The sequence below is a fragment of the Monopterus albus genome, unplaced genomic scaffold (assembly GCF_001952655.1).
Source record: "Monopterus albus unplaced genomic scaffold, M_albus_1.0 scaffold42.1, whole genome shotgun sequence".
Taxonomy (NCBI): Eukaryota; Metazoa; Chordata; class Actinopteri; order Synbranchiformes; family Synbranchidae; genus Monopterus; species Monopterus albus.
Genome location: NW_018127922.1, coordinates 2331322 through 2345218, shown reverse-complemented (window position 1 = coordinate 2345218; position 13897 = coordinate 2331322). Strand labels below are relative to the sequence as shown.

Sequence of the window (13897 nt, the reverse complement as noted above, 5' to 3'; positions counted from 1 at the left end):
CTTGAATAATGAGATGAAAACCTCATTTTAATCCCAAATCAATACATTTTGTAAATCAGCCTTTAACACCGTTTGTCATGTCTAGGTAGAAGAATCAACTTTGCATAGTGTTATTGAAGAAGAACATAAACGGCAACTTTAAATGAAATTGATGTTGTTTTGGGAAACCTGGTTTTATTTTGAAATCTTTCTCTGCCCACTACGCCACATTATTGTGTTTTCTGTATTGGCTGCTGCTGCTATCACCGCCGGCGTGTCCGTGTAGAGAACAGCAAACTTCCACTGTGTCTGAGGCAGAGGGAGACTCGGCCCTGCTTTTTACCTAGTCAATTTACAATGCTTTCTTCTTCTGCGGTTTTGACGTGGAGCACTGTGTTGAGACATTTTCGAGAAAGACAAACAAATAAACAAACAAAAAAATATATATATATACGACAGAACTTTCCATTTCTTAACTTTGCTATAATGAAGTGCCAGACCCTCCTTGAAGTCAGTGTTGGCACTGAGTCGCAGGCTGCGAATGAAGCGACAAACTGAGCATGGAGGCAAACTGTGGTGCTATTCTGTCAGTGGCTGGGGGCTAACATGGCTGAGTGAAACAGCTGTATTAGCCATATTATTTCTTCTGTTGATGACTCTGGTCAGTCTTGTGTTTCTGACTGCTGCACTGCTGTATGCTGACATAGCGAGGTATAACTCTGCTGCTGCTGCTTTGCTGATGAATGTAGACTAGTCTTCCTCAGCAGGATCATACAGACAGATGTGTGCGTCTGCTGGCGCTTCTCCTGTTCCACTTCCTGTTAGACTTTGGTTTTGAAGCTCACAGAGTGAGACTTGTCGTCAGGATCCAGAAAGATGATGAATGTTGTATCTTTCTTTGGCCACTGTCCTGCTTGTATGTCTAAACCTTTTTTTTAAGTTAATATAATTTGATATTTATGCTCTGACTTTGTAAAAGGTTGCACCTTTGAATTTTTCCCCTAAATTATCTTTTATTGCCTTTTCCTCCATCCCAGTGTTGATGCCATTTCTTGATATTTATTTGTTTTATTCCTGTAAATGAACATGTACAGAGACAATTTGTTTATGGCTTCTCCATCGAAGCGGGCTTTGCCACGAGTAAGACTTTGCTTCAGATTCACAGACATGAATCAAAGTCACAGTGAAACATAAAATGCTATTAGATTTACCCAGTATATCTGTAATATTATCCTATTATTAATAGGATGACTGTACAGTCCTGCCTCTGTGATCTAATAGTTTTAAAGACAATCATTAATTCAAGTTTAATTAAACAGTAAAGAATCAGTCAATAAATGATCAGACTGAAAAACAATGAATTCACACTATGGCAATAAAAAGATTATTAGGAGATATTAGAAATTAATCCAGTAAATTGGTTTAGAGCTGCACCAGTTAGGCAAGAGTGCCAAACTTTTGCTGTTTACAGCTTCTCAAATGTAAGGATTAGATGCTATTCTTTGTCACAGTCTACGGTCAGACATGGCAGTAAAATGAACATCTTTGGACTCAAAACTTGGACTCTGGGAAACTACAACTGGCATTTTTCATTATTTTGGGACATTTTATAGCTAAACTAAAAATGGATGAATTCAGAAAATATCAGATTAATCAGTGATTAAAACTGTTTTAGTTTACAGAGATGTTGTGCAATTTTTGTGCACATAAAAAGGAGCCGCACTCTGGCTTCAGTGTTACGTTCTGGCCATCCTGTCAGTCAGTATCCTGTTACTTTCTCTGTATTATGTTCTGCCCTAAAGGCAGTTAAAGGAAACCAGATCCTCACAGAACAACAGTTTCATTGTGACTTTGTGTCATTGTGTCCGTGAAGCACATGAAGTGTTTTGTCATTGGAGGTTTGACGCAGCCAGAAGGGGCAGTAGATCCCTAAGCCGGGCTCATCAAATCGGCAAACAGAACCTCACCTTGACACAACTCTTCGTTTGTCACGACTCTGGGCTGAGGTTCAGGCTCAAGGTTAGGAGTCGGCTCGCCTGCTCTCTAACTTTGGTGGGGAAATGTGAACATTTGATCAGTTTTCTGGGAAAACTTCGCCACTGCGCCAGAGATGTTTTGCCCCTTCTGGGTGCTTTGTTCTTTTGTTTTGTTTTCAGAAGGGCTTTGGTTTGCAGTTGTCTTGTCAGGGAGCTCCTGAGATTAGCCAGGAGTCACTAAAGGCTGGTGGGCAGAGACTCCTCGCCCTCCCCTGCTAAAAACTAAGGGGAGGGCTTTCATTTCCTCTCCTGCAGACTGATGTTATTAAAGCAAATGACAACAATCCACCCTCAATAATAAAAACAAAACCCCTCTTTCTATATTTACACACATCCAACTCATCATCGGACACTGCAGTGATTTACATCTCCTTCCAGACTTGCCAAAACGCATGGAGCGAGAGACATTTATCAATAAGAAAATGTTTATCCTAAAGCATCTGTTCTATTTCTTCTCTCGTTTTTTCACTTTTGATAATAACGACAGACAGTGAGAAGATTTTATAGGAAATCCATACAAGTCCAAACATGTAGAGGATGTGTGAGGTATCGGTCATCCTGAGCTCCACAGCTACATGCCATTGTTATGATGCTTCTGGTCTTGTATGGTAATTTATTTGACTAGATCAACAGCATGGGATCTTTCTGTAGCTAGTCCTGTGTGTGTTCCTCTCCCCAGTCTCAGTAGGAAGGCTGTACTTCATTGCTAAGTGCTCTATAATAGACCTTCTGGTGATTATAATTTCATAAAGAAGCAAAACCTGCAGAAAGTGTATCCTGCTGACACTAACTTGATCCTCTCTTTAGCAATGACGTCTATATTTGTAGTTCATATATATATGGCTGTTCGATTACAATATCTTGGCATTTATATTTATGTTGTGTAATAAATGTTGTGCTGGGTTTATACTTTTGTTTTAACTAACTTTTTCTTTGTGTTTTACATTGTATTTTTTTTTTTTTTCTCGGAGGCAGGATGGGGGGGCTTTATGCACAGGCATGGAAATCTAAACTGGTTTGTACTGTAACGACTCATTCTGTTTCAGAGGTTCTGACAGTTTTTGTCTCTGGCTGCTCGACATCCTGCAGACACCTGCCCTGAATCTCTGCTGTGTTATTGTGCCTCTTTCATTTTGTTTTTATTTTTATTTTTTATCAATCTTCCTCTGTTGTATCAGCCAGGAGTTGGTACCGCAGCTCTGCTTATAACCACAATAGTCTGATTATGTTTATTGATTTTAATATCAAAATAATAAAACCATTAGCACCCCATCCTGACTTGTGTGTCCATGGATTTCATATTATGGAAGTCAAGTACCTCAACTGATTTGTACAAATGATTTGATTTCATTTTCATAATATAAAGGGGCAAAGAACACACTCATGACCAGCTTTAACATCTGCATTCACTTTAATAAAATAATACCATACATATAAGGGAGGATTATGTATTGTACACACTACTGGAGATTATGATGGTGTCTTCCGAGGTCACGCCACAACACAATAGTCTGTTTTTAATGCAGCGACACCTGAGGGCCCCAATAAAAAGCAGCTGGCTTTGAAAACATTGCAGAAATTCACTGGAGGAAATCTCTGGGGTTAAATGAATAGCCCTTTTCTTATGTTTTTTATTTATTAAGATATATTTTTTAAGGTATGTATTTTCCTTAGTGACTTTATTCTTAAACTTATTTTGCATGTTTTGTTTCTCATTTCATATATTCAGTTTTTATCTCTTATTTTCTTAAATATTTATGTAGTTGGAAATGATCAGCATGCCTGTGTTGTGATATGTATTAGCAATTATAATATAACATTAAGAGTTTCTTCCCCCGGGCCATCGCACTGGTGAACACTTAACCCATGACTGTATAACACAACGACAACCCTCAGTGCAGTACCTTGTAAATATACTGGACTTTTCTGTATATATCTATTTGAAAAACTGCATCTAAAGCATGTGCATATATACATATTTCTTTTTGTTTTCTCATTCTTATCTTGTTTACTTCTCTACTTGGGAAGAACATTGTACATACACACTGAGAGCCACTGTACCACAGTCAAATTCTACACCTGGCCAATAAAGCTGATTCTGATGTTATAGTTATACAAGTTTAAAACTTTTTTTTCTACAAATCAATAGCCTATTTTGGGTATGGGGAAGCTATGTTAAAATAAAATAATTTTCTCTTTTTAACAAGATATTCATTTAATTACATCTCAAAAGAATATCATTATTATACATTATTTAGGAGACAGAGTGTTAAGCAGCTTGCTGGGTAAAAGCTCAGCAGCCTTCACAGCAAACTTTATTGCTTGGCTTCCAGCTGATCACTTTGTCTTTTAGGCCTCCATTTTGCCAGGGGAGAGCTTTTACTTACCATTACTGGCTTTCTCATCCATTGTTGGCTTCATATAAAATTTTGGGGTATAAGCAAAACCCACAGAGCTGCTAAAATATTCCTGTATCATTTTGTTCAAAGTAGAATTATATTGAGACAGTACTAGTACTTGGTAGTACTTTATTACTCATGTTCACTTGTATTTTGGCAATATGCACAACAGGACTAACCATACTTTGCATAGATGATATACAGAACATTTATTAGTTCATTCCCCCACTGTTGTTTCATGAAAGGCAAGTTTAACTGTAAAACAATGTATTTCAACATTTTTGTTATATATTAAACATTGAACAATGTATTTGAATACAGTTCACCTGAAGACCTGAGTACATCATCTTCCGAAATCAGACACGTGGCCCAGTGTGGGCTCACACTACAAACCTCCAGACAACAATTCAGATAGTGAGTAAATTGTTCAGAACATTGTGAAATATGTTGCAAATAGAGACTGTGTCGCATTCAGTACTAAAGATTTTACATTACTAGACCATGATCCTCGGAGCAAATGAAAACAGTTTATGTAAGCAGTGTAACATGCACATTAGTTGAGTTGATGAAGGATCAAATACAGCGTGTAACATTTCTGACTAAAATCCATAGAGAGGCTCATTATTAAAACCCAGACCTGCTGTACCACAGTCAGTGGTGTTAACCACCGAGCTATCTAGCTGGTGTACAGGAACATATTTGGAACTTTTACTGGCTTCTGGTATTGGTTAATAAGATTGCACAAGGATCTAAATCACACTCACAAATCAATCTATCATGCTTTGACAGGGAACTGAACCCCAACCTGCGTCACCCAATGGTGTTAACCACCTAGCTTTCCAGCTACTGGATAGACACACATTTAGAACTTTTACTGGTTTCTGTTATTGGTCATCTTCACAGGGTTGAAAACACCAGAGGTCTGTGCTGCTTTTGGATGTTGTAATGGAAGAAACTGCTGCTGATTTTCCGACAGTCTAGGAAAGCCTGAGATTGAAGATCATGACTAAGACTAAGATTGGTGTAATGCTGTGTACCACCACTAAAGGGTATCATTACTGTGTGCTGAGGAGAAGGAACAGGAAAAAGAAATGTTACAAGACATGTTTCAGGTTCTGCGATGGATTGGCGACCTGTCCGGGGTGTACCCTGCCTTCACCCGATTGCCGGGTGAAGGCAGGGTACACCCCGGGATCAGATGCTCACTGTAGTGCATCATCACGTGTGTCACCACCTTCCCAATGCCCTTACCTCTGTAACTGGGCTCTAGAAAACAAGGTGAACACTGTATAGTGTCCAGATATAAAGAGATATACACAGGAAATGACTGAGATGTACAACTGACTGTAGATATTTGCTCAGCCTTTGATTTGGAATCACTTTAAGATAAGCACACTGGGCATCACCTGCTATCATGATCTCCAGCTCAGCCGAGGAGAGGTCTGTTGGGTCGGCCAGGAACATGTTGACATCTCCCACTGTGCACTGCTCCTCTTCTATACTGGGATCTGCCTATTGCTGTTTATCCAAGACGATGAATGTGCACTCTGGCAAAGAATAAAAAAGTCAAATTAAACAGCTTTTCTTTAAGTAAAAGTTGAATGATCTTACTAGTGCATGACCTCAGAAAGAATGATGTTTTATTTTCATATCATATCCAGTGATTACCAGTTATGGGGGTACAGTGGGTAGAGCAGTTGTCTCCTAACTTGGATTGGCGACCTGTCCGGGGCGTACCCTGCCTTCACCCGATTGCCGGGTGAAGGCAGGGTACACCCCCGGATCAGATGCTCACTGTAGTGCATCATCACGTGTGTCACCACCTTCCCAATGCCCTTACCTCTGTAACTGGGCTCTAGAAAACAAGGTGAACACTGTATAGTGTCCAGATATAAAGAGATATACACAGGAAATGACTGAGATGTACAACTGACTGTAGATATTTGCTCAGCCTTTGATTTGGAATCACTTTAAGATAAGCACACTGGGCATCACCTGCTATCATGATCTCCAGCTCAGCCGAGGAGAGGTCTGTTGGGTCGGCCAGGAACATGTTGACATCTCCCACTGTGCACTGCTCCTCTTCTATACTGGGATCTGCCTATTGCTGTTTATCCAAGACGATGAATGTGCACTCTGGCAAAGAATAAAAAAGTCAAATTAAACAGCTTTTCTTTAAGTAAAAGTTGAATGATCTTACTAGTGCATGACCTCAGAAAGAATGATGTTTTATTTTCATATCATATCCAGTGATTACCAGTTATGGGGGTACAGTGGGTAGAGCAGTTGTCTCCTAACTGGAAGGTTGAAGGTTTGAATCTCGGTGCCTGCAGTCCATATGGCGAAGTGTCACCCACTGCTGTATGATCGATTCAACCAAAGATATTTTTCAATCTGTTTTATTTAGGTAGTTTTCAGAGAAATAAAAGTGTCCGGTTATTCACATGAAAAAAATCTAAGGCTAAAGGCTAAGTCTGGCAAGCCTTCAGACTTATAACAACTGCTTTAGAGGATGAATAACAGCATGTTCTGTGTGTACATTTACTGCAGAAGAAGTCTTATTGTCATCATCTTCCCTCCAGCTCTCCTGCATGTTGTACTCCTGTTCCAGGGTCAGTGGCTCTGAGGCAGTCGGATGCTGCAGCTCAGGACACTTCATCCATTCATGATACCTGAAGAGTGTAAACAGGTAGATAAGAGACAGAGACTGCAGGTTTCTACAGCTTTAACTTAATCATGTATCCAGATGTCAAAGGACTGGAGCTGGTTCTGCTGTGCCAGTTAAAAAGACTTCAAACTGTCAAAGGATCAAAAGCTTGTACTGAAAGCTGGGTCAGATGTGTCACCTGTCCTAAGTTATTTCTTCACCTTGTGCCAGCATGGACAAAGAGCTTTCAAATGCTCCATGACGAATGAGACTGTATGATACGATCGAAAGCTCCAGAAAAGCTTCTAAATGGAACTTGTGATGAGATTATTTTCTCAACATGATTATTAGATGCAGACTTATTTAGAAGTGAAAATAAAACCCATCCGCCATGTTTAAACATTGATAATAAAAGAATGACGTTCAAACACTCATCACTAAAGATATCAGCAGAGGAAAATAAAAGTAAACAGTGACAGGCTCCTCATGTGTAACAAGACTAATCAGGTGTTAATGTTAACGTCACCTGGTCACGTGGTTTGCATTGTAAGGAACCAACACAACTTTGTTGCCGTACAAAACCAATATGGCGTTTACTGTGGACGTTAACGTTCGAATATGTGGGCAAGAAATTATAAAATATGACCTGGAAATTAAGGCTCTTATTCAGGTAAGAGCCGAAAACGTTTTTATTTATTTAATTATTTTTTTTTTGCTCACGGCGGTGTCAGTGTCTGGATCAATGTCCGTGAATCTCACAATAGGTCTGAAAGTTACACAAACGCGAAGCTAATGTTTAACGTTATTTAGCTCGGTGATAGTTAAAATGTCCAAATTGTATTTTCATTATTGTGATGATAAAACCATTGTTTAACTTTAAGGCCTTCAGTAATGCTGACGGTTTTGCGTGAGTTACAGGTGTGACCGCTAAACTTTCACCTGAACACGCCACAGACACCGTTCAGCTGAAGTTATCAAACTGCACTACCCCAACTGTTTACGTTGATTTTGACTCTTTACAGTACAATTATTGATCGACCTCATAATTTCTAATATGCAGCACTTGGTTGTGTGTGTGTGTGTGTGTGTGTGTGTGTTACCTACAGGACATCAGGGATTGCCCTGGACCTCAGTCGGCGCTCGTCGAGCTCAATTCTCAGGTCAAAGAAAAGTTGACCAAGCTCAGACTCAGAATACAGGTAAGTCTCAGAAACACACACACACTGTACTGCATCTGACTGATTTCCTTAATTAAAATCTGAACGTTTTTATTTGATGTGGTGTGTGGTCGTCAGGATCTGGAGCAGGTGGCCAGAGAGCAGGACAGAGAGACGGACAGACAGGCCATCCAGGCAGAGGCAGAGAACCAGTGGAGGCAAATGCAGAGGTGTGATGACATGTCCTTAAATTCCAGGGATCATTCCAATGTTGAAGTGAAGTGGACTGACTGGTGTGTCTCGCTCTCAGTCAGCATATTAAATGAGCTCTTTGTTTAGCTGTAACCTCTCTCTACATGTTGCATCAGGTTAGACTGTTTCTCAGTCTCTTGAAGCGGGTCAAGAGGTCGTAGGGGTTTGGTATCAATATTATAAACATTGTGCCTTTTAAGAAAAATTTGATTCTTTTGGAAATAATTTCCATTCTTGGTGATGACCCTTGACCCCTATGAAGTCAGAACAGTTTGTGACCTGAGTAGGTAATACGTTTCTTTGAGTGAAGCTTTGTTTTTGCTCTTGTAAAGTTTCAGCGGGTTATATATTGGTTATGATGCTAATGTATCTCATAGCTGCTGTCAGTAAAACCAAAAACTGCACATACTGTAGTTCACTCATTAGCTCCTGTTCTGTGGCAGGTCTTACATTTGACACCTTCAGAGGTCTAAAAAGGTGGAAAAATGGATTAACATAATAAACCATGAGTCCTAAAAGAGAAAATGTGCAGTACAGCCACATCATGATTAAATGCTTTGAGAGGCAGATAAATTGAAGTAGTACCTGCACACAAAACAACCCACATGAGATGAAGAAAAACCAACCAGAAACCAGAGCAGATTATTTTTCCTTTGGATTCCAGTAACCAGACAGCATGGAGGAAAGCTAACCTGGCTTGTAAACTGGCCATAGACAACATGGAGAAGAACAAGCTGCTACATGGCGGAGAAAACCAGAGCACCAGCACCAGACAGAGGTAAGTCCAGTTCTGCTGAAATGATGAGTCACTCAGCTTCATGTCATTGTTGATTCAAGTTCCCCCAGTTTTGGTAGATATAAACAGGAAGAAGAGTGGTGAGAAAAATTAAGCAAATTGTAGCTGGAAATTACTTGTGTATTTGCTCGATTTCTACAACATAAATCACCATTTGAACTTTTAATACCAGATAAATTTGTATGTATCACTGTTTCTTTCCATTATGTCACATTTTCAAATAAAATGCGACATAATGTTGTTTGTTTAAATGTTTAAATGCTATACGCCCTTTAAATGTCGCATTACAGCTGTGATCTCAGCCTTAGACCAGGCTCTCTTCTGGAAAATATAGAGAATAAGAAAAGTTAAACTGCTACAGCTACCAAGAGTCCAAGATCTTTAGAAAACGTTTTCAGAAATTAAAATAAACCTACAATTTATACTGTAATGCAGTGTATTTCCTTTTTCCCTTAGGTTAATTCATTTCATAAAATTTTAGCTTTTATTTTAATTTATAATGTTTGTTCTTTTTTTTACCAATACTTTAAAAGAACCTGAAGCACTTTAATACGTCAAAAAGACTATACTGAAAATACAGGCCCCAAAGTAGGACATCAGGGCAACAAAACTGAACAAACCTGTGATCACTGACACAAAAAATGTTTTATTACTGAAACAATGTACCTATTGCAAGTATATTACTTAGAACCAGCTCCCATCAGAGCCTATACTTGCGACCTACCCTATGGCCCTAAAGAGGGGTATCAGCCCATGCTGTCGATCTTCAGGGCCCCACAACAAGCAGCACTATTCTCCAACACAAACCTATCACAAAATGCACATCCAACGATTCCACAGGCACCACTGCAGTACATGGGAAAAAATACAGGTCATCCTAGGACCCACTAGTTAAATATACTCAGTCCTGCTCACCTCCATGACTTAGGAACAAGCTCTTTCCTCCAAACTACTCTAATAAGCCTCCATAAAAACCACAAAACATCTGGAGCCATCATAAATCCCTCAGCAAGCAGCACCGTTCTCCAACTCTAAGTGATCACATCCAGTGATTAGTAATGCAATTACTGTAAGAATTTTGAATAACTTTATGTGATATTACACAAGGACCTACTCACTTCAGTTGTATACACTAAATGTATTAAGTTGTGTAACTTACCCACACCTCCAGTTTTGTAGTCTTGATCTCTGATTGTAGAGTCTGATGTAGTGTCCACAGGCCTGGTAGGTCCACAACCTGACAGCGTTGCAGCGGCTATACTACCGTCATCAGATGCACTTTCACTGATGCGGTTCTCAGCTTCACTTAATTAAATTTCAACTGGGAAAATACATTGATAAACCTTTCATGAGAAGCTTAAATAAATAAATAAATACAGTTTCCTGATTTCAGTGGCTCTTTAGTTTGGATATACTGTAAAGTTGATATGACATAACAAACCTTTCTTGCAAGTAGATAAACCATAATCAGTTATTTTTGATAAGACAGTCCACCTATTATTTATCACTACTAGTACATCACTAAAGAATTGATTTCTATATGAAAGGGTTCATTTTGGTACAAACCTTCAATTTCATCTAGCGATTTCCTCTGCATGCTGGAAAGATGTCCTTTCTCCACTGACAAAAGCAATAAATGTGTTGTGGGAACTGGCAAAAAAATATTTTCAAAAATGAGAAATTTTGCAGAATGTTTAAAAAGGTTTTTATTTTCAGTTCATCTGAGACAGGATTTGTGCCAAACCCCTGAGCAAACCAACAAATTTTAATATATATTAATTTTAAACACTGCAGATCATTTTAGTCTTTCCTGTCACAGCATTGCAGTGATATGGATTAAAATTAGTCATCACCAAAATATCAAGATTTAATTTACCTTTACAGGCGTTGATGTATTGAATGTCCAGACCACCTTTGTCACGGCCAGACTGAACATATTTTGCATCATCCTTTGGCTTAATACGTCTCTGCTTTTTCATGTCTTATTAGTATGTGTCAAAACTCTAAATAGTCAAAAACACAACTGTTAGGAATATCATGTTCAACTGCAAGACAAGTATAATCAGAATACCACAGTCTATTTCTCTGCTTTACCAACTAAAGTTTGTGCAATTACATTAAAATACTGAAATAAGATGGCTGTAATTTCAAATCTGAGCACAGTAAGTTTGCTTATCCATAGCTTTTATACAGTAAATAAATAGTGACATGTCCACTTTCCTTATTATTTGTGAGACAAACCTGAACTGCCAGCTTATCTTATTCAGTCCTCTAAACCTCCTCTCCCCTCTGCCTGAGTGGATACTTAACGAGCAGAGACGCTCGTTAAAACGTTACCTTCCAGAAGCAGTTTAAGAGTCAAAGGTCAAGGTCAAAATGTTTATTTGTCATATGCAGTTAGGAAACATGTTTCCCTGTACAATGCCGTCCACATGAATGCCACATAATACAAGTGAAATATAAAGTAGATGAGCAATAAGACAAATCTAAATAGGCAGTAAAATCACAAATCAAAGGCACTTTAAAGCAAAATACAATATAATGCAGAGAGAAGGTTTAAGTTAAATGATATCATCACCCCCACAATATGGGGGCAGAGAGAGAGGCGGGCGTATTCAGTACTGCTATTGGCACAAGTCAAAAAATTGCCTTATGAACATTTAGAAACGGTTAACTGTTATTAAGCGACAGCTTCATAATTACAGTAAATTTTAGTATTAAAATAATGCAAAGCCTGTGGGTAGTGGAGGATCTCATTATTACACAATCATCCTGTGGAAGTTGCTAGAGATTAAAATGCAATGTTGAACAACTGGCAAGAGGGGAGTGGAAGTTTTTTATTAACACCCTCTATATAGTCACAGCATTCACAAAAAAACCCCCAAAATAAATATTTATTTAATAAAGTATTTATCAAATCTGGATTTCACAGATCTTTTCTTGTATTTATGGAATGGAACGTTGCAGAACTTGTCTGAAAATCATCAGGTTTTAAATTTAGTATCAAAGGAATTCAGTGATAGTTGTCAGTACATCCAATAGTACATAGCAAAAACAAACTTAACATTGCCTACGTAGTTTTTCAAAATGTAAACAAACAAGGTTCTGAAACTTTGCAACTCCTGCTCAGTACATGTATATGGTGAGTCACACTGTAGGCAGCAACTTCGGGGCTGGTTGTTTTGCCTATATTTACATTTTGGAACCCTACATACGCTGAATTAGCTGTTAGCAGTTCAATTTAGCTACTGGATGTACTGACAAACATCACTAAATTACCTTGATACTAAAGTATTTGTCAAAACCTGATGATTTTCAGGCAGCATTCCAACACCTGTATTATCTCAATTATGAGAAAACGATCTCATAATTGTGAGATAAGATCCTTTTTTGTTGCATGCAGTGCACTTCTGTACTTTGACTTCTGATTAACAGCCCAAACAGTTGTATGATAAAAAAAATCGATTCATCAGAGCATAAAGCAGTTGTCTTCAGCTTAGTTGTAGTGGTAGAAACAGAATGCCATATTCCACAGACATCCACTCATATGCACACTCGTACTGCTGCTTCATTGGATTGTTGATTACACAGTTTCTCTAAAGCAGCAAACAACAAACCTGCATCACTTGCTCTGCTTTGTGTATTTATCTCAGGAAGGTGACCAAAGAAAGCCTCGTGGAAACTAGTAGCAATATCACAGAGAGCCTGATGTCTGTCAGCAGGATGATGGCTGAACAAGTGAAGCAGAGTGAGGACACCATCGGCGTCCTGGGTAAAAAACAAAATACATTTTTTAAATCTCTGATTTACAGTATTTCTCCATTGTAAAGATCTCTTTTTTTGTTTCCATCTCACATTTTCTTTCCATTTTAAACTTTTAATACCTCTCCTCTACTCCACAGGCACTTCCTCCAGGACAGTGCAGGAAACCAACGAGGAGTTCAGGAGCATGACAGGAACCATCCACCTGGGCAGGAAGCTGATCTTCAAGTACAACCGCCGGGAGCTGACAGACAAGCTGCTGATCTTCCTGGCTATGGCCCTCTTCTTCGCCACCGTCCTCTACATTCTGAAGAAACGTCTCTTTTCCTTCATTTAGCCCATGGACTAGCTTGCTCTCCTCCTTAAGGAGCGCACACACCTGGACTTCAGGAAAGCTGTTTTCCAGTTACTTTACTCTGCAACACTGGACTGCTGCATGTAGTGAAAACGTTTGGCTGATGTACTGTTGGATTTAAAGCCTCAGACAAACATGGTCATACAACCCGTTGTTCAGTACTGTGAATGGCTACACCATGGTGCCTCCACTAAGAGTGCTGCAACCTTTGAGTAACTGTGAAGATGTGCTTTTCCACTGACAATTTCCTAGGAACTAAAGTCCAAGCACTGGCTCTCGAGTAAAAGTCCTTCAAGTGCATTGCGATTCAGATTTCCACAGCAGGGCTAAAGCCCTGGGAATACTAAACAAATTGACCGCCCGTGTAAGAGCATGATGGTTGTCTGCGGGTTGTAGGAATGCTGCACTGTAGGCATTATCCTGATACTTCTTGGACCTTCAGCAAGTACTGCCCCCCCCTATGGAAGTAAATCTCTGCCACAGTGTTTGAAGGCACCCTAGCCACACTTCAAGC

At 39.1% G+C, this 13897-nt stretch overlaps 1 protein-coding gene and 1 long non-coding RNA gene across 2 annotated transcripts; one reads left to right on the top strand and one right to left on the bottom strand.

The window, feature by feature from the left end:
* Positions 1–4461: 4461 nt before the first annotated feature.
* On the bottom strand, positions 4462–6113 carry LOC109960023 (uncharacterized). Its single transcript, XR_002274931.1, has 3 exons — positions 6083–6113; positions 5821–5961; positions 4462–5479 (listed from the first exon to the last, which is right to left on the bottom strand). It is a non-coding gene; the product is annotated as an uncharacterized LOC109960023 (long non-coding RNA).
* Positions 6114–7562: 1449 nt separating this feature from the next.
* Positions 7563–13862, top strand: LOC109959945 (vesicle transport protein SEC20-like). The gene is made up of 6 exons (XM_020599714.1): positions 7563–7731; positions 8168–8260; positions 8357–8448; positions 9135–9248; positions 12920–13038; positions 13169–13862. Exons 1-6 carry the CDS (start codon positions 7648–7650, stop codon positions 13363–13365), a joined length of 699 nt encoding a protein of 232 aa, XP_020455370.1. The 5' UTR covers positions 7563–7647; the 3' UTR covers positions 13366–13862.
* Positions 13863–13897: the final 35 nt, after the last annotated feature.

Coding starts and splice junctions, on each gene's coding strand:
- LOC109959945 (XM_020599714.1), top strand. CDS start 7,648: ATGGCGTTTACTGTGGACGTTAACGTTCGAATATGTGGGCAAGAAATT. Junction 7,732..8,167: donor AAATTAAGGCTCTTATTCAG/GTAAGAGCCGAA, acceptor TGTTACCTACAG/GACATCAGGGATTGCCCTGG. Junction 13,039..13,168: donor GGACACCATCGGCGTCCTGG/GTAAAAAACAAA, acceptor TCTACTCCACAG/GCACTTCCTCCAGGACAGTG.